Genomic DNA, 27,847 nt, shown 5'->3' with positions numbered 1-27,847 from the left:
ACGGACGCACGCGGAGGCACACGCTGCGATCAATCGGACGGTGCCGCGCGCGGCCTACCGATGTTAATCGTATCCCTTATAAAATCCGTATTGTTAAACGACTTTTTTTGCGGGGGCCCCTCGTCTTTTCTTGGCTAGCCTTCGTCTCCTCTGATACTGCGTCACATTTGCCTGGCAATGTTTATTCGTCGACAACATACCTATGAAAATGGCCCTTTGCATCCATCTTGAAATGGAATAATGTAGATCATTCCATTTATAATACCAGGAAAACTCACAGGCGTGTGCATGTTACTTGGGTCACAAACATACAACATTTCTCATTAAGTGGAGATAACAAACCAACCACCAGCCCAACCAAAAATAAAATCACATAGTTACAGTTGCCGGCCACTGTTATGTACATTCATTCAATTATGAGTAGCCGGTGTAGAGAATACACTCCCTACTAAAATGAATATGATACAGGACTGCCTGTGGTTAATGCATCGATAGCCTGTGGTTAATGCAATTAGCTCATAACTAGACCTAACGATCACAAAGAAAATACTAAAATAAGTACAAGGAGAAATTCCTGATGGAGCCAGAGTCCATGTCCGTTATTTTTTTTTATATCTGAAGATCGTCCAATGTCAACTCTTCAGCTGACATCATCTTCAGTTTCTGCAGACAATATACTTGATCAACCCTGCTAGGTATTTGCATATTGAACACGAGATAAACAACAATACTACTTACTGTGATGAACTGGGGTGGATCATCAAGGCTGGATGAACCAAGGATGACCTCCCGCTTCAGCTTGGATGTAAGCTTGTGTGCAGCACGTAACTGGAAAATGCATATTATTTGTTACAACGTGCAGATTAGAATGTCAGTAGAGAAGTGAGCATTTTCAGAATGACTAGGGTAAGGGCATGTTTGGTTGGTATACTAAGGTTGCCAACATTTGCCACATTTTATTTTTGCCATGCATGCCTAAGGTGAGGCCATCAAGGGTAAAATGCACAGTTCGTTATCAAACTTGTGTTGACCGTTCAATTTACTCCTCAATCTCCAATAATGCTCATCGGAGTTATCAGACTTTCAAATACAGTTCATCTACTAGAAGCATCGAAATTTAAAAAACCTAGCCTCTTAGATATATAGTTTCTGCTTCCATAGTTTTCAGGGCGCCAATTTAAACAAATTAAAGAAGACAAGCAAAGAACTAACCCTGTATTCGTAGATCGGTGTGCGTGTGAACCAAAATACACGGAATTGGAAAATCTCTGGCAACTAGAAGCCGTCATGGCGCTGCCTCTAACGACGGGAAGATGTCCTGCCGCGCAGCGGCACTTGAAGCCAGGAGAGAAACAATCGATCAATCAAAATTGCCTTCTGTGTTTGATCGATCAAGTCCCTTCGGTTGTTGGATTGCCCAAGGAAAAGGAACAGGCCAGGCTGTTCTTTGCTGTTGTTAGGCCTTTAGGAAACTAGTGGCTTTTTTATAGTCGTGGGTGTCCTGGATGATTCCGTGAACGGCGAGGCACGCCCATGGCAGATGCCAACCGGGTCGAGATGAAGTCGGTGCAGCACGATGCGCAAGCATTTGTCGCCGCTGCCGAATCCTATGATGGCTTCCCGCTCCGCCAGGTGTTCGAGAGCGCGCCCACGACAGCAATGGTGCCAGAGCTGGCATCCGGCAACACTGGCAGTGTAAGGCGACGGCGTGATCCGGGGCGACGCGGCGGCATAGCAGGCCATGCCCGCTAGGCAGGGAGGTGGTCACCATGGGGAGCTTTAGCATGGTGGAGACGGAGAGGTGGGGATGGGTGGAGGTGGAGGCCAGAGAAGAGGGAAGAGGTGGAGGTGGAGGATGAAGGGGACAGGGATGGGTTTGACCGTTTGAGTGGGGGGATGAGGGGGTTTGTACTGCAATTCACTGTCATCATCATGAGCATGTCAACAAGTGGGTCCTGTGTGTCAGATTCTTGCCACTTGAGCGAAATACCTATGTTCAGGCCGTATAGGATGTATTGCACCATACGTGCAGTTTCCAAGATGAGGACTAGATTAAACGGTCAACATAAGTTAGATGGCTAACGGTGCATTTTACTCGGCAATCAAAAATCATACATGAAAGCCACAAAATTAATAAAGAGTAGCATGCATGTAAGATAAAGGTACTGACATACCTCTGATCGAGTAGCACCACCAATGACAAAAACAAATATTCGCTGGCCCCGCTTTTTGAAATCACTAGATGCATGCTTCAATACCGAATCACTGCAAAATTCTCACATCGTGAAGTAGATAACGCATGCCGACAGTCACATAGAAAAACCTGCTACTTTCAAACAGGATTTTATTTGGTCATAATATATTGCACATAATCTGGAGTTCTGGACAAACATTTCCAAATTCCTAAATACGATCGGTTATGTACACCAAGCTGTACTGATATGACCTAATGTCCTAATCACTCGCATGCAGCATACAATAGTAGCAAATGCCCAGGCAATTTCACTATGTCCGCAGCATGCATCATGAATTAGTTGTTAGTCAAAACTCAAAAACTGAAAGAATCAAATTAAAACACCACTCTGGCTAGAAGGACCTAAATGTCCTGTTTTTTACTTAGCATAAAGATTTTAAGTCCCATTTGGCCTAAATACTCTGTTTGTGGAGATAGTACCACATGTGCATTTTCGCCTATTCTGGACGCAGTGGTTTGGTGCCACAATGGCAGAGATTGTTTGGTGATCTCAGTAATCAAAGAGATCCCTTTAAACTCTATGGCAAGTGAACATACAGGAGGAGAAATTCTGTATATTCACACAAACATAAACAGTACTCAATCCATGGCGAAGACGACATGTATCAGACTTCCAGATAGTTAGGAAAAGATTGTAATAGATGGTATTCGACACTGACCTTGAATATCCATCATCAGAACCACGAGGCCTAGCCCATGAGCCACCCGTCCTTCTAGATCTCATCGAGTGAGCTGGGCTTGTGCGGGCTGAGCTGCTGGTAGTGGTCGTTGGTAATCCATGGAAACTGGGACTAGGGTCATTCATGCAGTTATATTCATCTTTTGGCAATTCACCCTTGCTGAGCTTCTCAATTAATTCCTGACAAACAAGAAGTTCCTCATCTTACATACCAAAGAACGAAAGCAATACTGCATAAAGTAAACATATTCAATGTGTGCGCTGATGAGCTTTTGAAAGGAATCCCAGAAGAATCTTAAAGATAAAAAAAAAAGCCTGAGATCTGTGAAATAAACTAGCGGTGTGGTGCAATATTGGATACTCTGCACTGGTGACATCTTTGTCCAAATGGACAAAACAATATTTTGAAATTTCATCAAACACTACATAAAAAAATCTTAATTCCTACGTGTATCTGTTAAGGACTACAAAATATGGGTTAGTTGATCCTTTGCAATGGTACTAAAATGGATATCACAATGTCAACAATATTAACAGCCCCAAGAAAAAACATGATCAATTGAGAGGCTAACATCACAATGCAGGGATGTACAGAACAGTTGAGCATATATGATTGTCAGCATATTTCATCAGATACAGCTCAACGGGCAGGTCTAGATGAAACCAGCATGTTAACAGTAGTGCATGAGTAAGAACTTCTACATGAAGAAAACATTGTAATAAAATGTAGATGAAACCAGCACGTCAACGGTAAGACTGAATAAATAAGAGCTTCTAAACGAAAAAAAAGTGTATGAAGATAAATAGATAGATATAAACATGCTTGCGCCAATAGAAAAATATAGTTTTAATTGGATACCTCTAGAATCTGATAAAAAAATTAAGTACATACCTCTAGAACTGGATAAAATCGGGACAGCGCCCATGCTGACTCTTCCCCTGTTCGCTCTTTTCTGTATCCATGTTTTTTCTGTTTACAAGACGAACAGATGAACAAACTTTTGACATTCAAATTACTTACACAAACAAGTTACCATGGAACCTAGATCTTTTACCTTGTGAACATCAAATTTCAGTGTAAAGCCTCCTCCTGAGGGCTTTTTTGTATCAGAACATAACGAACGCATATTATTCACAGCAATCATGTCGTCAGCGGATAATCCTGCCAACTATCAACGAGCATAATATCTTTAAGGTTCCAGGCCAACTGATCATTGATAGAATCAGCATGAGATAATTGGAGGAGTTCCAAAAACTACAGGTTTTGTACAGAAAACTACGTAAACACAGTTACAGACCAGAAATTCAACGAATATATCTGTCTACAGGCAATAAAATATCTCAAGCTGATTCTAACTATGACTTACCTGCATCAATTTTGTGCCCTTATCACTTTCAAACTTTTCTGGGTTGATTGCTGCATAAATCATCAGCAAACGCAACTTATTTTCACGACTTACACCCTGCATTGAGTCAGTAAACATCTAAATATAATGTCCAAAGAAGCAAATATGTTAGTCTATGTTGTTCAAATATCAAGTTACCAATTGTGTCCTCAAAAAATTGATTAATTCTTTTGTCCCGGCATCACCAAACACAAGATCTTGCTCTAGCTGTCCAACATCTCGAAGACATTGTTCCCTTATTATGCTATTGAGTTTTCCTGCAATCTGTACAGAAAATGAATATAAACAGAAACATAGTTATTATTTCTACACTCCAAACAATAAACAAAAAGTTTACAAGTCAAAGAGTACTTGTGTAGTAACTTCTCCCTCCGATCCATAATAAGTGTCGGAGATTTAGTACAAAGTTAGTACATCTGGAGCTAACTGTTTGGCTAGCTTTTTTGCAGTACATGTTATTTTTCAAAAGTTTGTCAGCACACTGTTTGACATCTACACTGTGCTATGATCATCTCCTCCAACATGAAACAAATACTCCCTCCGTTCCTAAATATAAGATTGTTCTAAATCAAACTTCTTCAGGTTTGACCAAGTTTATAGAAAAATCTACTAAGATCTAGAATATCAAATAAGTATACTATGAAAATATATATAATGATGGATTTAATAAAACTAATTTGGAGTTGTAAATGTTGGAAGATTGTTCTATGAACTTGGTCAAACTTGAAAGGAGGTAGTAGTAAACAGAACAAGTCCATTTTACCCCCTGAACTGCTGGCGAAGTCCAAATCACCCCCTGAACTCTAAAAACTGGACACAAAACACCCCTGAACTTTCAAAACCGTTCACCTGGACCCCCTCGGCTCTTTGCTTGAGGTTGCCGCACTGTCGGGTTAACCCTTTTCTCGCTTCTCTCTCTCCGTTCTGAGCCACTCAGTCACTCTCTCTGCAACTGTTTCTGTGCTGCCACCTCTTCTGTTCAACAGCGCAGAAGAGAAAATCCCACACTCTCCTGCCACTCGAGAAGCTTGAGTTCGATCGCGGAGCAAGGAGATGATGGACCCTCCTACCTCACCAGAGTACCGGATGCAGCCTGACATCGAAGGCGGCAGCGTCTTCAGTGCTGCCACGGAGGTGGCAGACAATAAGAGCGAGAACGGGAGGCAATGGCGCTGCTGCTGCGGATGGGTGGCGATGGTGGGGATCAGTTGTCAGAGCGCCCACGCGGGCATATAACAGCCGCTTCGGCCAGCATGGACACGGAGACGGTGGTCTTCGCGGTAAACCCACCAACATGGCAGCCACAAGCTAAAGAACCATGTTTGAAACAGCGGAGGGTGCCCAGTTGAACGGTTTTGAAAGTTCAGGGGGTAATTTGGACTTCGCCAACAGTTCAGGGGGGTAAAATGGAATTACTTCTAGTAAACATCAACCAAAAAGAATTTATCTATCATTGTTTCTGTGGCGACCCATACCCGTAAGGATCCGGAATCTCTGTCTATTCTATACTAGTCCCAGGATCATTTGCTAGTACACACAGTTCAAGATGAAATACCAATAACACATGTCATTTTTAATGACAAAGAATAATCCAGGGTACAAAATCTTATTTTACAGCGGAAGTGTTAAAATGACATAACAAATTGAATATCGAGTCCATCAATGCCACCAACTTTTTGAGTATAGACCCGTGAACCTACGTGTTCCATTCTTGAAGCGTCTTCATTTGCACATGACGGATGCAGATAAGTACATTGAATGTACTCGCAAATATATACCAGTGTGGTTAGGAAAATTGCAAATGCATGCTTAAGGATAAGTCCCAAATAAGCTTCTAGGGTTTCTTTTGCAAACTGTCAGTTTTTAGATTTTGAAATGCTCAGTCCTTTTTTGAAAAAATCTAACTCTATAGTCTTATCAGTATTGTTTTTTAAAACTAATATGTCAAATGGCGTCTGCACCACAACACGTCGTCAGTTACCATCTCAGACTCCTGACAATCTTGATTTTTGGTTTTTGAAAACAGAACTTAGAAGATCTCCAACTTCTCCAGATTTAGTAGCCCAAATTGGCCGGTAAGCAGGGGCATGGCTAATCGATTAGACTGACAATCTCGAGAGGTTTGTACATTTTCCCCACTTGACACAATCGGTCCCCGAGGCACCTCACGACAAACGTGCGCAACGGGAAAGGATTGTGACGAAGCCTTTCACTAGCAGCCCTCTATACTTAGTCCTAGCACTGCCCGCCCCCAATGATCATGCTGTTGTCCCTCTCCAAATGACGGTACCAAAGGGTTTCCCACTAGTTACTAAATCAAGCCAGAGCCATAATAGCAAGTGGTTGTACATGTAAGCTTTTGGTTTCCGTTGGAAAAGAGTCAAACTTATTGTTACCGGATGGCGGTACCCACAAAAATCCTGAGTCTGTCCCCGCATACGCGACTGAGGGCCACCTGTATGACTTGGCCAGGCCCAGTCTCCTAGTCGTTGGCAACGACCATGAACACAATGTCAGCCGTGATGGAGTGATCTTGGCGGCCTCGAACCTTCCCGATAATCGTCCAGTGGCCGTGTCTGTTGACGTCCATCGATCCACAGAAGTAAGGCGCTGGTAGGTGGACGAATTTGGTGGCGTGGAACAGCTGCTCTTGAAAACAGATGGTTTCCCTGGCTAGTTTGGTCAAAGTCGGTGTAAGCGTCTTTTCAAAATTAAGATGGACGCCTACACCGACTTTCATCAGACTAGCCAGAGAACCGTTCGTTTGAAGAGCAGTTATTCCACACCACCAAGTTCCTCCGCCTGCCAGCCACTGAGTTCCGTGGATCGATGCGCGTCAATGGACACGGCCAATGGACGATTACCGGGAAGGTACAAGGCCGCCAAGTTCACCCCACTACGGCTGACATTGTGTTCACGGTCGTCACCGACGATTGGAAGACAGGGCCTAACCGAGCTATACAAGAGGCCCTGAGTCGCGTATGTGGGGACAGACTCAGGATTTTGATGGGACCACCGTCCAGTAACAAAGTTCAACTCTTTTCCAATGGAACCCAAAAGTTTACATGTACAACCACTTGCTTTTATGGCTCTGGCTTGGTTTAGTACCTAGTGGGGAACCCTTACTTTGGTTTCATCATTTGGATAGGGGCAGCAGTATGATCATTTGGGGCGAGCGGTGTTAGGACTAAGTATAGGGGGCTGCTAGTGAAAGGCTTCGTCACAATCCTTTTCCCGTTGCGCACGTTTGTCGTGAGGTGACTCGGGGATCTGTGTCAAGTGGGGAAAGTGTAACCTCTCAAGAGTGTCAATCTAATCAATTAGCCATGCCCCTGGTTACCGGTGGATTTGGGCTACTAAATCTAGAGAAGGTGGAGATCTTTTAAGTTTTGTTTTCAAAAACCAAAAACTGTTTTGACCCGTGGTTCCTCAGGAGTCCGGGATGGAAACAAACGGCAGGTTTGGAAAAAGGGAAAGTTGTATAGAGTCGTTCAGGAGTCCGGTATGGTAACTGACGACGTCTTGTGGTGCAGACTCCACTTGACATATTAGTTTTCAAAAACAATTTTGATAAAACTACATAGTTAAAATTTTCAAAGTACTATGTGTTTCAAAATCTAAGAACTGGCATTTTGGACAATAAACCCTAGAAGCTTATTTAGGACTTATCCTTACGCATGTATTTGCATTTCTCCAAACCACATTGGTATATATTAGCGAGTACATTCAATGTACCTATCTGCCTGTCATGTGCAGATGAAGACGCTTGAAGAAAGGAACGCGTCTGGTCATGGGTCTATACTCGGTGGCGTTGATGGGCTCAATCTTCCATTTGTTATGTCATTTGAAGACTTCCACTGTGAAATGACATTTTGTACTCTGGATTATTGTTTATCATTAATAAAATGACATGTGTTATTGGCATTTCATCTTGAAACTGTGTGTACTAGCACTTGAGAAAGGGATGCTCTGTGAGTGTCAGTATTATGAACCAGAGTACATAATTACATTTTCAAAACTATATTCTGTAAAATGTAGAAACAGCGTTTTCAAAGGAAAATGTAGTATGAGTAATTTAAAATCCAAACCCGCTGTTTTTTCAAAAGAAACCTTAGAAGCCTATCTAGGAACTATCCTTAAGCATGTCCTTGCATTCTTTTAAACCCTTTGGGTGTGATTTGTGAGTACATTCAATGTACTTATCTGCATCTGTCATGTGCAGAAGAAAATGCTTGAAAATGAGTTAAACACAGGGTCGCGACTCTACACACAATAAGCATGGAACATTGGTGGACTCTTCATTTCATTTTCTATTTGGAACTTCCACTTGTAATAAATTATACTCTGGATATTATTTGTTTCAAACAATGTAATAATATGTGAGTTGTGATATTCATCTTGGAACTGTATGTACTAACAATTGATCCAGGGACTAGTACAGTTCACAAAGTGATTCGGACATACTCTGGATATTATTTGTTTCAAACAATGTAATAATGATGTGAGTTGTGATATTCATCTTCGAACTATGTGTACTAACAATTGATCCAGGGACTAGTACAGTTCACAATGTGATTTGACCCTTGTGGGTCTAGGGATCACCACAGTTTCAGTTAGTAAGTTCAAAGAATTCCAGTTAGCAACAAAAATCTCTCCACTTTACATAAATTGTTGCTTCAGTTAGCAACTTGCTCTATGTCCCTGAATTCCATCGATCATTCAAAGAAAAAGAAAAAAAACATGAACATCTAAAAGATTTTGATTAGAAGTTACTCTCTGTCCCTGAATTGTCAATCAGTTCCAAATTGCAGAGAACAAAAAAAGTTCACTCAAGAAATATCAGCAAAAATAGATGAGCTGGACCAGACATAATACACAAGAAAACGAACAATATTCATGTTCGACAAGATCTATTGCCAAAGAGGCAGTCCTGGACACTCTAAATCATCTTATCGCAAAGTGCCAACAAGCGTATCCTCAACCTGCTGGCAAGAAGAGGCATCCAGCAGCCCACATTTATGTTTGCCGACGACATTGTAACTCAAACATCGAATACTTTAGTCAAGCCATTGGCATGCACAAACTTCACCTATTGCTCAGCCAACTGATGAAATGCAGTCCAGAGCAGGAGCGGCTGGTCCTCTCTCTTAGGAGAGGCTCCAATAGTAAAATATATTGATAAAACAAAATATTCACGACATATACAACAGGGTGAAAACTCCCAAGACACCAGAGAAATACACAAGGACTCAAAAGAACCTGGGCACACTAAAACACATTTAGTTACACCCCTAATCAACAGAAGCCAGCAAAGCAAGGCTGCCCCCCCCCCCCCCTACCTCCTTAAGACTAAACTTATGGCTCAACAACTCTTGCTTAAAACTAGAAAACCAAAGGCTGCAAGAAGAGGGATCCATATTGAAGATGAGGTCGTCATGCTGTCTCCAAATATGCCATGCCGCAGACGAAAATCATAATGAAGCTGGGTCGCCTAATTTGCCTTATATTATTGAACCGGAAGAGCAGAGGCGATAAAGGGTCACCTTGCCTAACACCCTTCTATGTTGATGGCCTGGTGACTAGTATTTCTTATGTGTACTAGTCCTCCTATTACTGTTCACTGCCAACCGGCGTCTGACCTGCAACTGTTGGTGCATAAAAGTGGTAGCGTACTCGCGTGGAAGACAATCTGATTCACGAGAAGTGGTAAACTGGTGATTGCGCAGATGGTGTTATGAATATGCTAATCTACTAGATGATGTCCCCGGGCTTGTCCAAGAAGACGATTGTGGGCATCGACAAGGTCAGTATAGGGTTCATCTGCAAAGGAAGAGGCAAAGGGGTGGTCGCTGTAAATTTACACAGAAGAAATTTCGGATGCAAAAATGCCTTGGTGGTCTCAGCGTTTATAATCTTCATCACTTGAACATTGCTCTTCGAGGTTAGGAGGCTTTAGTTAAATAGATGTGACCCACAAAATCTTTGTGGAAATTCAACACTAGAACTCCAAAACAACTCTGCCGCCTGACTCCATTATAGACAGAATGGTGGATTAATTGACATTCGGTCATGGAGATTGCTCCGATGCTCATTGGCCAAATTGAAAATCGAGTGAAGTCAGAACTTTGCAAGAGGAAATCCACCAGAGAGATGGATTTTGGACATCAAGGCCTCTTTAATTGTGCAAGCTTTGGTCGAGTACCTGCACGGTTGGATACTGTTGGTTATAATGTGCTGCTACCTAGAGTGCAAAAACCAGCTAAGATGGAGGTGAACGCATGACGGTCGCTACTCTTCCAAATCAGAAAGGAACAGATTACTCAGTTTAAGCTCAGTCAGTCCTGAAAATTAAGTATTAGGATCATTACTTGCTATCTGAGGCATTGGTGCTTCCATTTAGGATGATGAATTGTTATCTTTAGGGAATTTGTGTCTGTCCTCTAGGCTCTACAATCTTCTATATATATTATAATGTTCTATGTTGTCATTTGGAATTACAAAAAATGATTCCAATCTGTTCACCAATCTTGTTTCTCCTGGTCTCTATGTTTGGTGCCATCTGCCGCCGAGGTGCTGTTGCGCCTCTCGGGTTCCAGGGTTACCTCAAATAGGCCTAAGGGCCCTTATCCTGCCACGCTTGTAATAACTTGGTATCAAGCCAATGTTTCAGGATAGCTCGCGAGACTCATGGGAGTAATTATTGGACTGTTAAGTGCTGGACAGTTAGTGGGCTGTATAGTTGGCCCATGTTTCACCATCCACCAAGCGACAAGGGATACAATCCCGAAATAGTTTTAGCCCGGTTCCACTGGGTCTCGGCATTCCTGAGAACATCACGGTGCTTAAGTCCTACCCCAAGCTGGGGCTCCTGCGTAGCATCCAACTTGGCAGCAGGGGAGGTGCAGTCATAGGCGGAGCTAGCGCTTCGTCGAAGCCTGGGCACACGGCTGCCGAAGTTGATGTCATGCCTGCGCTAGCGTTTGCCGTACCTGTCCGCCGGAGGAGCAGCCCGGCCTAAGCTACCCGCCATCTGTGCACTGCCCTCATCGGCTTGCCGCGCCTAAGCAGAATTGGGGTAATTGGGGATTTTTCGATTTGGGGATTAGGATTTTGGGAGAAAAAAGAGGGGAAAAGAAATCAAGAATACAGAGTAAAAGAGTTATCTAGCTCTCGCTTGGAATCGAACAAGCCGAGGAGGCTAGTCGCAGAGGCAGATCGATCGATCGGCCTATGATCGATAGCCAGGCCAACTGGGATGTTGACCTGATGACTTAACCATCAGGCCCAAGACCCAAGGGAGAACCGGGCAGAGGTAACACCCTAACAGGCTCAGGAAAAATTAAGCCCAGCTTCAGATATTAAGAGAAGAGGAGGCTGTCTGGGCCCAAAAACATGATTGATCTCTTCGCTTTCGGGGGCACACCCCGTTCTTGAGAGATCCATCGGCTACAAGAGCTTGTCGAAGCTCTTATAGGAGGCACGGCGGAGACCGGGCACGTGCCCTGGGTGCCCACACAGTGAATCCGCCGTAAACAGGTCGCTGCCACTGGTGCCTTTCCATAAGCTTGGCAAAGGCAAATCCTATTGGGTGCAACACCACCCACACTGAACTATGGATGTTGGCTAGGATATTCTTGCCAATAGCACACAGCCAAGTCCATCCAGCTGTGAGTTAAGGATTATGGTCATTGGTTGCTAACTTTAGAAATTAATCTCTATCATGTACTCCTTAGGATTTATCACCTATATATAAGGAGGTCCTTTCTTATATTTCCAACTAAGCATGAAGTGACTGATCTATTCCCAGTTTCCTCCTTCCAAGCCATTGATGTGCAGCTGCCAGTGCCAATGCCCCTTGTGTCCCGAGTTACTTGAATAGGCCCAAGGGCCCTTATCGTGCCATGCCCATGACATAAAAAAATTTATTGCCACCTTTGTTGGTTTAAGTGCCTCGTCAAGTTATTTTGTAAAAACTTTTTTATGAAGAAATAGTACTAACATCATTCTTTTGTAGTAACTTCCTAATGAATAAGGGAGTACTGTTGGGTTAAAAGATACTAAATTTACATGGAATTACAAAATTAGGGCACCTTACACCATTCTGGAATAGGAGAACCACAAAGTAATACTCCCTCCGATCCTAAATTCTTGTCTCAAATTTGCCCGAATATGGATGTATCTATTCTTAAAAAGTGTCTAGATACATGTAATATTCCGACAACAATTTAGGATCGGAGGGAGTACTTCTAAATGAAAATTCACATGCATTGTTTTCTGTTTAGAACAACAAATCATAAAAATCAAGGACAATATAACAACCAACCTCGACATGCAGAGAAAGCTTGTCAATTTGATCACTGTACTGTGGAAGAGCTTGAACCATTTTTTGCAAGTCTCTAGTTGATAGCTCTCCTCCAGTTCTGATAATTAAACAGCAAGCAATCAGCACTAAGGCAGGTCAAGTATAAAACAAACAAAATGGACTAATCCAATAAGCTTAAGGAACAAAAGTGAATCAATAATTAGAAAGCTAGAATTAATTACTTTGTTACTTCTAATTAGTTTTCAGATAAACTCAAAAACCGTATGTCCTCTCTGATGCAATCATATTGGAACTACAGTACTTGCTTGGCTTTCAGTTATGAGAACAGTACAGGTGACCAGATAGGTTGATTTCAAACATTTTTTGTGCTGTTACTAATGAGTTGTCACTAATCAACCTAATACAATATTAAGCTTTAGTTTATGTAAAGATAGTCCAAGATATGCTTTCTCAGAATGACAAAAGGGCACATTTTCCATTTTCATGTGAAGAATGGCACCAATTTGAACATATTTTGACTAACAGAGTCATCAGAACTAGTTCCGTACTTGGTTTGAAACAACAAACGAACCTTGCTTGGTGTAGTTGGGCAGCTTTATTTTTCGAGACGAAATGTGTCATCTTATCATGCAGCCTTTCACTTGCCTGAAATTATGATAGTTCACTAGCTATCGAACAATACCCACATAGAAAAATGGACTGAGAAGTAAACTCACATCTGCTATATGAGCATGTCGAAGTTCAAGCCAAACTGGATCATGATCGTCTAACAGGACCTCCTTTTTCTCCGAGGCTGAACCATTTTTACTCGGAATCTGTTTTAAGTAACAAATAAGGCTCTGATTACCATCGAAGGAAACTACAGAACAGAAATCCACATTAAAAAGCTACAGAGTGGATTGCATGCTCACCTCATGTACATACTTGTTGCCATCCATGCATAGTAGATCATGGCACATGGCATCATAAGTCCATTCATGAATAATTGGTGCAATCTGTGGTATCAACAAAATGATGAACCAGCAGAATAAATAGCATCACATTGCACGTTGCACTAGTTTCGGAATTGAAGTCAGATATACATGTATGTTTATGATGTACCTGATCTACTGAACGGTCTACAATGAGCAGTTCACAAGTTTCTGTCTGAGGAAATTCAGGAATCGACGTCTTATATTTGGAGAGATAATTCCACACACCAGCAGCAATCTTTGTGGGCACCATGTCCCTTAGTGTTGTCATTGTAGAAGCATCAATTGTCTTGGCAACACGGTAGTGCACACGGGGAAATTCCTATAGTTTATAGAACAATACATGTAAATAATAAGCTAACAGTTGCTTTATGCCAAGTCGGACACAGGTCAAGCATATGAGTACTTGTTCAAAGCTGAAGGAAAACAAATATGTAAAGAAATGATGATCATAACAAAGTTATCACAGTACGCAGTCTAAGGACCCAAAACATCACCTGAGCATCATCACATCTTCTGTTCCTTTCCCTTTATTTTCAGTCCATTAATTGCCAGCAAGACTATCTGTTTTTATTTCACTGCATAATTTTTCGATTCATCATAAGTTGCTTATTTCAAGTATTGGTCCATGTGCGAGGTTGGGAAGACCCAGGATCTAGTCCACAAAGACTAGGAAAGCAAACTGTGGCCATGGGTTGGGCCAACAGATGCTGTGTTTTGTTCGTGGCCCAACCCATCTACAAGCTGATAGGTAAGGCTGATGTGGGACCATCCACCATCTGAATCTGAGCTGCTGCAACCAGGAGTGAGTGCTGATTTCCATGCTCTTGTCCTAACAAAGCTCTATCTAGTAGGCCAGCGTTGACCTCTGAAACTGCAATCTCATCTCAGACTCCATTCCAAGCATTGTTTCCTTCACCATCGACTATCCAGAATTAATTAATAACATGTCACCAAAGAATGGTAATGTCTTCCTAGTGTCATGTATCATGGCATTCGCGCTACAGTCAGCTGCTTGCCCTACTATGGGTGCCATGGATTCCTTCATCACACCCCTGTTACTGTTTCATAAGCATGTGTTGGTTGCCCTTACAATAGACTGGGAGTGCTAAGTAAGTTTTGTGCTATGTATTAGATATGTATTATGGGCCAGTTCTTTTCGGCTTCCTGGACCGGCTTCTCTGGGAAGCTGCCCTCCCCCAGCTTCCTGGAGAAGCCGCCACCTAAATTTCATTAGGTTACCAAACTAGTTTGGCCTAAACTACTTTGAAAGTCTAGCTAAATTTGTGATGCCGCTTCTCCAGGAAGCTAGGTGAGGGCAACTTCTAGGAGAAGCCGGTCCTAAAAGCTGAAAAGAACGCACCCTATAGCTGTTTTATGTATCCTTATGCAACACATGTACATGTATTATGTACATCCATCATATTGCGCACTGGTCGTAATTATTCTTGCCTGCACGACCAGTTCTGATTGGCTTGCACTTTGCAGTGGTAGCTGCATGCAATTTCTGAATTTGCTAGGAGAACACACAGAAAAGATGGAACTGTTAAGTGCAAACAAGAAAATACACACAGGATAACATCAGTGGATTAAAAGCTCATTTTGCGGAATTCAAAATATTTTGTAGCTTAAACTGTCTATACGATTCATAATCTGTTTCCACTATTGTCTTTGTATCAACGAGGGTTTCAAAGTTAGATCCCACTTTGGTATTTTTGACATATCATCATAATGGTGGTAACTAATAATAACCACTATGGTAAGTACATCACCAGGTAAGTTTTCACCAAATGGTATGGTACATATGCCATCCGCATGATAACTACATCATTACTACGATAGTAATTATTTTCTAAACATCATGAACACCATATTTTTTAACAACGTATCATGCAATCTGGTAAGTACATTACCATCATGGTGGCACCTATTACGGGACAGTCTAGTAGATGCATTAGTATAGTAGTATGGAGGTAACTTTTTTTTTACTAAACTTATAGCTTATACGTCACCTCTACTATTATAACTTTTATAAAACGAGAGCTACAATAGGAATCCATGTTGGAGCACCTCACTATAACTTAGTGTTCCAAATGTTGAAGACTTCACGGCTGACACATATAGGACAAAAACGCACACCATTTAATGTTTTAAACTAACCAAGCAAACAGACATGTGGTAACTTTTGTACCATTATGGTGGCCACTTCATAACTTACTGGGCGGTAACTTTTAAGGCGAAAAACAAAATCATCAGAACATAGCCACACGGGATCCAGTTCCAAAGCTCTCATGGAAACAAAGCTAACTTTTAAGGCGGAAAAAAGTCTTTGGAACATACCCATACAGGATGAAGATGGATCGTAGATTGAATAAAGTTTGACACATGAAGCATTTTATACGTTTGATGTTTGGAAAGAATTGTGAAATCTTTTTCCCATTCTGCATGCATGCATGTTGCCTGACACAGAGTATGTACTCCTGCTCGCATAGCTCCCACACTGTATGCACTACGGTCACGGTGAGCTGCGTCCTATATATATTGGCCTAGAGCCCCATGGAATACACAAGTTGCTATTCCTAACATTATGAGCAACTAATGCACTTTCATAGGAGGGCACAATAGTGAGTATTGAATAATTAGGGAGACTTTGTGTCAGGGGCGCTGAGAGTTGATTGTGAAGATCATAATATGGGTGTGGAGGCTGACAGCAGAGACGCGGAAAGGAACATACTGGAAGGACTTGGACTTGTGCCTAGGCTGGCGACAAAGCATCTTGCTGTACCAGCACAACATGTAGTCTCATTGTTTCCCATCTGGGTCTCATGTTGGGAGAAAGGAGCATCAATCCACCAAGTTGCTGCTGGTAATGGCCAGCATCTTGCTTTGCATGCAATGGCAGCGCAATGAAAAAAAATGGGTCGACCCAGGTGAAGTCATGCGTCACCTAGGTACAGACCCAGATTGACGTGGTTGGCCCTTTTCAATTCTAGAGTCACTTTTGTTGGTATATCAAGAAAGGAAGATGGGCAAAACTCACCCTGGTTGGTTCCGTAATTTCTCACAACCTTCCTAGATGTGGTACAAAGATTGAAGGGAAATGCACAAAGATTCAAGCCACAGAAGATTTCACAAGTATGTACTAAATCAGTTGCACTTATTATGTACTAAATCAGTTGCACTTATATTATATAAATAATATATACATACCCTCATTGATGCAAATACTGTAGATATACGAGTAGCCATTGCATTCAAACAAGCATTGTATTTGTTAAAGCCTTCTGCACTCTCACAGAAAAGCTCCTCTAATGCCCTTTCATGGTCAGTCACGAAACCCTGCCAGACAAAAGGAATTGCTATAAATATTTGGCAGCTTAGGTGCCAACATGCTCTCACATTAAGAATATATTTAATATATACTCCCTCCATTCCAAAATACACCTCATATAGATTTGTGCACTTGGATCAAGGCAGCTCTCGTTTCTAGTGCCTGACCACTCATATTGGGTTAATAATAAATGGATGTGAGCAGTTATTGGCCGGGTGCGGGTACCAAGAGAAAATGAGGTGTATTATGGAACAAATGAGAAAAATCTATATACGTTGTGTTATGGAATGGAGGGAGTAGTACATAACATAATCTGCATAAACTTGTGCCTGTTGTACAAAATAGTTAATAATTAACAGGGAGCGATTAAAAAGTTAGATAGTAGTCATTTGCTACTGTTCAGAACTGATCAAAGTTGAACGTTGGTGAAACTCCTGGAATCCTAGTCATGCAATCACAATATTCAAATTTGCACTAAATCTTTGAGTGACTTCAACCTAGTATAAGTATAACCAATCTAGCTGGAAACCAAAATTGTCAGAATGTTAAATGGAGTCTGAAAGTCCCACGATTCTACTTTTAAAGTGCACCATGAATTGCTAATGACCAACGCAGACTGGTATATGCATGTACACTGGGGGAGTGGCGATGCGAATAACACCATGTAAACACATATCTACCATCTACGATCTTAGACCCAGTGAACTTATTCGATCCAAATTAGGATCTTCATTCTGTATAATCCTAATACTCTTACGAATTTAGCACAAAAAAACTTGCAAGATTACAGATGAAATATACATAGCATCCTATCCTACTCTACCGGTCAAAGTATATAACTATAAATAATTACTGGCATACGTCTTTTCAAGTGCAAAGTTCACCATATCATCTAATGATATCAACAGTCTACAATACTTACAAGTTCGCCTAACAACAACACGTATTTCATTGGAATACCAATTTTTAAATCAAGACTTTTGGAATACACTTAATATATGGAAAACTTTAGGAAAATGTACCGCTAGTAGAATTTGGTTAGGATCTTAGGTTATATGGTTCAATCCTACCGAGTAGCAATTTTGTCAGAGCATCCCCAACTTATTCAAGATCTTGATACCGACAAGGACAACCATGCCATAACAACATTTAGCGCTAGAACAATTAGTCAAAAACTCATAAACCCATCAAGAGATATGCTTACGGATCATTTCATAATGGACCACTGATTTAATGGTCTATAAACTTACAAAGCAGGATATAAAAATCAAAAAGGAAAATACATGAGCAGATGAGCTATCCTAATCAAATTCCATCATAATTTACACAGCAATATTTCCCCATTTTATTTGTGAGAATTTCATGACATCAAGAGCAAATGCGAGGCCTCGAATCAGACCAGTGTTCGCTGTAAATTCATTAGATGGGTCAATTATGTATGTAATACTAATACATATCTAAAATTATGTATTAAAAACTGTTTCCAGAATGTGTATCATGGCAACAAATTGTAACTGAAACCATGATCTTTTAGAACTATGATACCTGGGATTCAATAGGAATGTACTCCAAATTCATCTGGAAATGCCGAGAAGAAAAAAAAAATAGTGAATAAACAACAGGAACACTTTTTTTTGTCTTTAAAACACTCGATCATGAAACAGAAAGAAAAGGAGAGCTAATGTAACCTCACTAAGTGCACCAATACGAGGTAATACACTTGAATCTTTCTTTATTTGAGCAACTAAGTCTTTCTGTATGGGAGAACTGAAAAATACAAAAGCCCTACAACACGAGCAACAGTTGTGTCAATAAATAAACCACCAACTGTACATAAAAGATGTGGGTGGCAGTTTATGTTTGTTTCATGCGTACTTCTTGTACAATGGGCTTCTTCCTGACATGTCAGAGAGGAACATAACGATGCTGCAACCATAACAAAAGGATTGTTAGAGATTAGAATCACGCGTGAAAAAAAATTCAAAGTGAAACTATGATCACGAGATGCTTTGTCAAAAAGCTAGTTTGCTGCAAGGGAAAAAAAACTAAATTTAAGAAACACAGAAGGCAGAAGCAAACAGCTCAAAACAAAAAATAAGGGGTAACTAGGATGGCTGATATGAGGAAATGACTTTTATTTCCATTAGGCCATAGGCACAAATATTTACACGTACAGGTGTGGCAAATATGCAAAAAACCCGTTTGTTCCACCTGCTTTTGCCTATTTTATTGTTTGGTTAACCAACTTATTCCTGCTTCCGTGTTTATTTTTTCACAGAGAATTATAAAATAAGTTCAGCACAGCACAGTCCAACCAGGCCCTAAGATGCACAAGACTAAAAACCTTGACGGATCCTCTAGCTCATGGGCTCATGGCAACATACCCACGCCTCGATAATGTCTCGCGTTGCACAGCTAGTTAGTCGTGTATCAGTTGCCAGCCCGTAAGTGTGCATGATGAGGAGCACTGCGTTCTTGTTGCTGCAACCCACAAGCTGATGCCTATGCGCACTTGCATGTGTGCAAAATGGCCTCAAGCACCATGCTCACTGGCAAACTTAGGACATTTCAGGGCCAGTGTCATTTGACCTTTGCTCTGGATCTGACTGCATTGTGGCCAAGATCCATTCTGACTTTGACCCACGGCGGATTATATCTTGAGATATCTATATTTTAGAATTTCTTGTACCATTTGCACTTTAGTTTACAAGGGCAGCATGGAGTATCGTCTTGTCAGACCATCATGTTGCTGATGATTAGACGCCAACTATGCACAGATTAAACAATAATTTGGCAATATGTGAAGCTTATTTAGTATACAATTTTATGGAAGAATAGGAGTGGTGTAGATAGGCTATGCTCCCAGTGATACTTGGAGCGATGCTGCACCCTCCCTCCCTAAAACCGGCTAATCCAAATCACACAAGCAAACAAGAAAAAGGATATCCCTATCCATGCCATCCATGGCCACTCATGTCCCATCCCTCCTTGACCTCCAACCAAAGCACCCTTTTGTGTCCTTTCTACTCGCCATATTAAACCGCCTTCAGTTGGTCCACCATGGCAGCTTAGGTGACGGTCAAGGGAGTCAAGCTCGCCACTGTGGCATGCTTTGAACTAAAACAGCTAGCCAAAACAGCCCTCGGGGGTCGGGTGACCGGGTTTCAGAGTTGAGGGGTGTTTTTTGCCAGGTATTGAAATTTAGGGTGTTTTTTGGACTTCGCAATAAGTAGAGAGGGGGTAAAAATGGACTTCTTTTTCTAATTTGCGGTAATTGTAATTTTGAAGGTGGTGCGGCACAATCTGATTCTGTATTAGGAGTCAATTCTAGAATAAATAAAAGTAAGAATTCCAACTGGTCTTCATTGTGGACTTAAAAGTGTATGCGCTCGGACTGAATATGATAAAACTACTACCCTAATAGACCCTAAAACTAACTTGCCAACATTTTCTGGAGTTAAATATATATGGTCTGTGTTGGAACTTTGAATAGAAAGAGATTGTACCCAACAAAAATTACTTCAAGCAACATAAATGCCTTAGGAACTTACTTTTCTTTAGTTGGTTGGATGAAATATATAGCATCCAGTGAAGGCAATGGCTGCCTCCGTTTGTATAAATCTTCAACCACTGGAAAAGAACTATCTTTCCTTAGACCATTTTAGATGACAGAAGTTGCATCTAATGAAAGATGCATGTACAGTGAAAAATGTTTCAAGAAATAACATTTTGAAGGAACCCAAAGGTTTTGAGATGCAAGCTCAAAATAACTGATAAGAACGGGCATGTGACAATTCAGGATCAAAATATGGTAAAAAATAATCAAAACCAGAAATTTGACCATATTTTGAATCTATCTGACATTTTGAGAAACATATCTTAGAAAGGCAAAGTCATGTTTCCAGGCTTTTTTTCAAGCTTTGTATATGACGAGGCAAACACATAGACACCACATGCCACATCCTCGGCCATGCACCTACCATGGAGGCAAAACCACCTCAACCATCTTGGGGCCTCGGGGGTTATTTAAGCGGAATTCAATACGCTACCCTACTATCGAAGAAGCAAAAAAGAAACAAATATTTGTCTTTTCAATATAAAATAAATTCACAGCAAGAAAAAAAAACATATGCCTACTTACATGAAACTCCTTCCTCTGTAATATCTGCCATCTTACATGAGTATGACATTATCTTCACTGTAAACTTATCCATGATAAGAACCTAGAAGTGTGATCAGAAACAATTATGCATAAGGTACAACACAGGTAAGGTATTTACTAGACAATGAACATAACAATGTGTCAATGTGGTACAACAACTAGATGTTATCAAAATCATAGGCAAATATCAGGATATGTATGTAACACATGTATGTATACATCAACATATCTACAATAATTATTATACAGCACATATGAATAGTTGTATTGGAATATGATTTTGGTGCCAATGGGTGCCCATGCCCTGTTTGCGAAAATTACATCATGCATGGTTTCAAAATGCTAAATAATAAAACCATGGATGTGGAACTTACTATAAAGGTACACATCTATGCATCAACATATCTACAATAATTATTATACAATACATATGAATAGTTGTATTGGAATATAATTTTGGTGCCAATGGGCGCCCATACCCTGTTTGTGAAAATTACATCATGCATGGTTTCAAAATGCTAAATAAAAAACCACAGATGTCGAATTTCTCTACCTGCAAGTTATCAATGCCAAACGTATCTGGTGTATAGAGGGTAAAATGATAAGCAGCACACGGCTGCATACGAATAGTGCACAAAACACTACTTTAATTCTTAGGTGTGTGTGGCAAATGATACTTCTGCATCCATGAAATATTTCGGGGAAACTGGCCCTTAATATGGAAAGAGGGCATGGGGCACTCTGTGCATAAAGGCTGCACGTTGTAATAATTGACATATGGTAAAAATTCCCATCATATAGACTTCATACCGTGTTCAAACTTCACAGCAATCCATCGGAAATTATCAACTTTAGACATAGAAAAATTGTATTAAGTGCCAGTTTGTATTTTAAGCAGTTCGTTCAGTCTTTGGATTTCAAGCAAAGTTTGGTTGATGTTGACAAAGTCATAAATACTTGAGGGCGCTACCTATCATTTTTCCCATTTGAACCACGACAAGAGACTAATTTTTTAATGAATTACTTGTGTATCTAAGCCATCCGTTTGAGGAATAAGGGCCAAATTTGATTAAAAAAAGCAAATGACATCAGAAACCTGAGAAATAATGAAATTAAATTATTTTACCTAGAATAATGACCACAGAAATAACAAAAAGTAAACAATATTAAGGTGTAGTTGTAGTTGTAGTTATAGTTACTAAAATATAAATCAATGATAAGTATGGCGAAGATAGCTTAACATGTCAAATGGAAAAGGATACCTTCCATGCTGATTTCGAATCCTTCCTAGTTGATCTGAGCATTTCAAATAATAAACCTGCATATATGGTCACAAAATTTAAACCATTGAATGACAAATATTGAACAGCCCCGATATGTCCTAAAGGTGTACCAACAAATGCACAATCAGGCATAGAAAGAATAGACAATACATGACGCTGCGAGCAAATTGTAACTATGATTTTAAAAATCATAAAATAGTAAGATGTTTATTATAGCAGAATTTTAAGCGGTGATCATCCACAGGAAAATTGTATCCTGCGGCTATCAACAATATGAGAGGGTGTTTCCTTTCTTATTATGGCCAAAGTGGTTGCGACACCGACAATGCATGATTGTTTCAATACAATATAGAAAACGACAAGATCAGTGAAGTAAACATCAGACTAGGTGGCCTTTTAGGTGTTCACCACCATAAACATCTCTGTTAGGCGGTCAACTGGAGCAGAGAAGCCACAAGAGAATAAAAAACAAGGCAGAGGCCAGCAGCAAGTAGAAGCTGAGGTGAGGAGCTGACAGGTAGAGGTGACGGTGAACATGGAAGCAAGGGTTAGGGTAGATAAATGTGCTGGCCATCTAGCCGCCCTAGGCTGATCCCGCCAAGGTCTAGGTGCAGGTGCAGCAGAGTAGCACCTCGCTGGACATTGTTCTACAAGTTGGAAACAACTCAAACAGCTCAACACTTAGTAATCCAGAGCAATATAAGTGGGGTTGGGTCTAGGTTTGCGAATGCCGCATCCATTGCAGCCTCCACCAGCCAATTCCACGCCAAGGCCAACATCTTCCTGTCCACCATCACAGCAGGGCCGAGCGTTGGTGGCAAGTACTGGCAACAGACCAAGATCGGTGATCCACTCTGCTGCCACCATCTCCTCCTTCACCCACCTTAAACTTGGGTTGTCCTTCCCACTGCTGCTTTCCTGCACATAGCTCCCATGTGGAATGCCCATATCTACCTCCTTCCCCCTTGTGGGTGAATAAAAACTAGATATATCTACATATTTTCAACTTCTAAATGCACGCTGAAGAAGAAATGATCGTCATGCATCATTCTGCAATTGCTTCAGTAAATGAATTCCACGTAAGCTAACGGTCAAGCAGAAATAGTCATAATGTGTCATTCTGCACTTGCTTCGGTAAATGAATTCTACATGACATATATCAAAACAATCAAGAATGTGACTTTTTTCCTAAAGCAACACAAGTATGACAGACTAAACTGGAAACCCCTGACGTAAAAAAATTGTCAGTTACATCAGTGCAACCGTGAAGGGCAAGCATGGTGCAATGTGGTAGAGTATCTTAGAGGTCCTGGGTTCGAATCAGCCTACTTGTCAAAAAAATGCAAGGGAAAGGCTGAATAAAAATTCCCTTCCACATACCCTACAATATTGGTCTTTCGGCACTGGGTATGCCCTACGTTAGTGCAACCATATATCACCACTTAGTAAATCTTGCCAAATGGTTTGACTACTACCAGAAAAGCAAGGGAAGTACAGATTGTGCAGTTCATTAGCTTGCCCCTCACTCCATTAGACAAGATCTCCATACATCAGAGAAATGCATGCTCAACCAAGAAATTCAGCAAGTTCAACGGCAATGCAGCATTGAAGACCTAAAGTAAAAGGCCAACAACTATGTACAATCCTCTACTCCGCTAGAAGCACTAAACAACCAAGTTTGCACGACCGTGTTGATTTCTCCAAGTCCACAAGCAATTTTACCAGATCCAGCGGTTCAACCCAAACAACAGCAGCAAGTAATCTAAACCGGAACAGGGAGATGGGCAGAGAGTAGTTACGGTCTCGTGTGATCTGGCGGAAGCTCCGGTTGTCACCGCCCTGCGACGAGGAATCTGAGTCCAACGACATGACGCCGGGAGATCTCGCTCTGTCCTTTTTTTTGCCTCGCTTACGAATTCGGGAGATCAAGGAGATGAAACGGAGAGCTAAAGGGCAGAATAGGTTCGTGGGGTTTGGGGAGGAGAAACGGTGGGGAGCGAGAGAAACGAAGGGGAGATCAGCCGCCGCCGGCGCTTGCGTTGCTGGTGTCAGTCGTGTGCGACGAGGAAGACGAGCGAGGGGGGTGGGGCGCTCGGCGGCGGCTCGGGAAGGAAAAGGAAGAGAAAGTACACAGCGGCTAGGCGGGAGGAGGCGACGCCACCTCGGGATCGGGAGGGGAACCGGTGCGGCGGGCGGCCGGCGGCTGCAGGCGGGAGGCGAGTTGAAAAGTCGTGGTGAAAGACAGAGAAGGAAGGGGGATTGAGTAAACGGAGAATCCAAGCGGAAAGACGACCACGTCGGTCTCTTACTGTGCGGGGACGCCGGGGAGTCCTCCGGTCCGTCCGATGATATCAAATTGCTACTAGCCGTCCATGTAGATAGTCTTCGCTCTACCGAAGTACCGAACGTTCTCGGTGCCCAATCAGTGTTCTGGCGACAGACTATATTCGTTCCGTTCGCAGATTTGAATTAGAACCACGATAAAATTTTAAGAACAGAGAACCTAGTACTGAAATGTTGTTTGTCAATTTACTTTGTTCGACTTGCTCGAACCAATGAAATGTTGTCACTGATCAATACTCAAGGCCTGTGCAAACTTGTTGTTTACTGCTTATAGCGGAGTAGAGGATTGTATACATTTGTTGGCTTTTCTTTTAGCCCAAGACGGTCGATATCCGTTGACGAAAGAATATCCATCGGTCGATTAGACGAAAGAATTGCAGGGATCCCGTTTATGAAAAAAAAAACCAAGCCTAAAAATCGATAAAATGCCCCGACTTATTCTTGAAAAACCGTGTGAGAAATCCTGACAACGAGCACACACAAAGCGGAACCGAAGAAACAAACTACCACCGCTAGAGCGGAACCCCTCCCGCTCCAATGACACCGAACAGGGAGCAATTCCTTGCGCCAAAAGAAAGTAGGCAGAGCTGGACTTCTTCGACGACCGGAGCAGGGAAGAGGCTGCCCAAACAAGAACAACAAGCCCCTCAGCTCGTGCATGCTGGACGAAGCCACCATCCCCGGCAAAAAACCCAGCAAAGTACATCGCAGAAAGCAGACTCCGCCACCAAACGAGGGTTCTAAAGGCAATGCCTCCAAGGAGGGCACGACGTCCAAGGTTGTTGCCAATACTCGATCCGGAAACCGAATCTGAGATTTTGCTCGAGGCACCTCGTTTGCGAATGACGGATGTGACGGGGCTGCACAACGGCGCCTTCAAGAAGGAAATCCGAGGATACCAGCGACTCGGTGCAAGGTTTTCACCCTTAGTCTCAACACACACACGGACAAGAGTTCTGAATTTTGGACCGGAGGCCACCGTAGCACCGCGAGCGCTGACGTAGCCCGCCACACGACCAACCACATGCACAAGCCAAGGCGCCGCAACCGCCCCACGCACTGGATCTGGCGACACCAAGGAGAAGCCACAGTCGCAGCCCGCCTGGCCCCGAGGCCGCGCGCCCCGCAGGGCCTCCTCCACGCTTGCAGCCCCGCCGGCGGCCGCTGCCCCGCCCGCAGGGCCTCCACTAGCCCGTGCCGAATGCCAGGGAGACGAGGGAGTCTGCCCCTCCGGCGGCAGCGAAGCAAGGGAGGGAGGCAAAGGCCGGCGGCGGCTAGGGTTCCCCCATGTCACCAGAGGAGGGGCGATGCGGGGGAGAGAGATAGTTGTTGGCTTTTACTTTAGTGCTTATGTTCTTTGAAATGTTACAAGCATTCGAATTAGAGGATGTAAGATTCCTTAAGTTTTTTACTTGAGTGTTGATATCGTAGAACATATTCCATATGCATGTACAACAAGTAAATTAGAGAGGTAGTACGGATTAAACATGCATGCTCTAATTCGAATCATCTGATGAGCGCAGCAAAGCCAGCATCCAAACTCAAATCAAAAAGACAAAAAATGCGCGGCTACCGAGTTCGTTTCACGCCCTATGCATCGGCCTGAGAAAATATCCCAATCAACCCATGAATGAATGCACTAGCGAACGCCCGCGTGGCGTGACGGCATCACGCGACGGCCGGCATGTCCTTGAGCCAGTTGTCGAGCGGCTTGCCGATGGAGCAAACTATTTTGTTTGTGTTTGGTTTGCTATCAAAACATATCAAACCAATTTTTTGGTCGTTGACCAAAATTTGATATTTTTTGAATGGTGATCAAATATTTGGCTAGCTAATGTCCCATAACCAACTCTAGTTCAATTTTTTGGTCAAAATTAGTCAATTCATGAACTAGCAAAACCATCATCAATTATTTGGCTAACCAAATTTTTGGTAGGGCAAATTTGGACTCAAAACAAACAGCACGGATGAACCCCATCTCCCGGAGCCTTTCCGTGTCGACGACGTTCCGCCCGTCAAAGACGAATGCAGGCTTGTGCATGGCGTCGTGCATCCGCTTGTAGTCGAGCCCCCTGAACTCCTCCCACTCCGTGAGGATGCAGACGGCGTGCGCGTCCGTCGCGGCCTCATATGCGTCGGACGCGACGGCAACAACCCCGGCCCCGACGGCAGCGCAGTCGTCGACGGGCTGCAGGTGGCGCGGGTGGTCCCAGTCGAACTTCTTCATGGCCAAGTCCCGCCTTACCTGCTCCTCCGTCACCTGCGGGTCGTAGATGCTCACCACGGCCTTGTCCCCGAGCAGGCCCCTGCAGACGTCGATGGCCGGCATCTCGCGCGTGTCCCCGGTGTCCTTCTTAAAGGCGAACCCGAGCACGGCCCACCTTCTTCCCGGCCACCGTGTTGAACATGGACGATACCACCCGGTTCACGAACCGCGCCTTCTGGTAGTCGTTGATCCCGATCACCTGCCGCCAGTACTCGGCGACCTCGGGTAGCCCGTAGCACTCGCAGATGTACACAAGGCTGAGGATGTCCTTCTGGAAGCAGGACCCCCCGAACCCCACGCTGGCGGACAGGAACCGGGGCCCGATGCGGGAGTCCCTGCCGATGGACTGCGCCACCTCGGCAGAAGAGGTTGCGCCCGCGGCAGCGCCGGACCACGTCGTCCAGGCCGGGCTCATAGATGGGGAGCCGATCGCTGTTCCACCCGCCGATGCGCGCCTCAGAGATATCCACCGCCACCACCGACACGTCCGGGCACTTGAGCGCGATCGCCGCCATCGTCGGACCGCCCACGTACCCCGCGCCGATGCAGCAGATCTTCACCATTGTCTTTTGTCTTTCTCTGTTCGATCTGTAAGCAACTGAAGCAGAGATGCAAACCTTTGGTCTTTAGGTATTTCGATAAACAACAATAGAGAATGAAAGGATGTCAACAAAACGGAAAGAAAGGAAGCAGTGGCGGAGTTGGAACAAAAGTTTAGGGTGGGGCAGGTGGTATTTTGTTGAATTTTTCCTCTATAAGATATTGTATTTTTGAGCTTTTATGGATTATATAAAACAGTCGCTGGTGTGGTTGCATACTGCTCGCATGG

General features: G+C 42.8%; 1 protein-coding gene and 1 pseudogene across 2 annotated transcripts; both read right to left on the bottom strand.

Moving 5' to 3' along the window:
- Positions 1–262: 262 nt before the first annotated feature.
- On the bottom strand, positions 263–24,676 carry LOC100835188 (probable protein transport Sec1a). Of its 2 annotated transcripts, XM_003562251.4 has the most exons (21): positions 24,209–24,675; positions 22,389–22,444; positions 21,106–21,187; positions 20,516–20,594; positions 18,840–18,890; positions 18,653–18,749; positions 18,510–18,542; positions 16,844–16,972; positions 13,764–13,955; positions 13,574–13,657; positions 13,379–13,477; positions 13,234–13,307; positions 12,663–12,759; positions 4,478–4,603; positions 4,301–4,396; positions 3,989–4,102; positions 3,826–3,903; positions 2,914–3,113; positions 2,175–2,265; positions 739–828; positions 263–663 (listed from the first exon to the last, which is right to left on the bottom strand). In XM_003562251.4, exons 1-21 carry the CDS (start codon positions 24,276–24,278, stop codon positions 610–612), a joined length of 1,992 nt encoding a protein of 663 aa, XP_003562299.1. In that variant the 5' UTR covers positions 24,279–24,675; the 3' UTR covers positions 263–609. The 2 variants fall into 2 exon arrangements, with proteins under 2 accessions (XP_003562299.1, XP_014752822.1); XM_014897336.2 differs by lacking the exons at positions 263–663; positions 739–828 and having other exon boundaries at positions 2,207–2,323; positions 24,209–24,676.
- Positions 24,677–26,420: 1,744 nt separating this feature from the next.
- Positions 26,421–27,581, bottom strand: LOC100834881 (annotated as a pseudogene).
- Between the last annotated feature and the right edge of the window lie 266 nt (positions 27,582–27,847).

Source organism: Brachypodium distachyon, chromosome 1 (genome assembly GCF_000005505.3).
Source record: "Brachypodium distachyon strain Bd21 chromosome 1, Brachypodium_distachyon_v3.0, whole genome shotgun sequence".
NCBI classification, from domain to species: domain Eukaryota; kingdom Viridiplantae; phylum Streptophyta; class Magnoliopsida; order Poales; family Poaceae; genus Brachypodium; species Brachypodium distachyon.
This window is presented reverse-complemented; position numbering and strand designations above follow the sequence as displayed.

Bases quoted from the DNA above. Each gene is read 5' to 3' on its own strand.
- LOC100835188 (XM_003562251.4), bottom strand. From the start codon at position 24,278: ATGTCGTTGGACTCAGATTCCTCGTCGCAGGGCGGTGACAACCGGAGC. The intron at 21,188-22,388 runs GTATCCTTTTCC...TCACACTTCTAG, and splicing joins ATTCGAAATCAGCATGGAAG to GTTCTTATCATGGATAAGTT. The intron at 4,103-4,300 runs GTAAGTCATAGT...GCTCGTTGATAG, and splicing joins AGGGCACAAAATTGATGCAG to TTGGCAGGATTATCCGCTGA.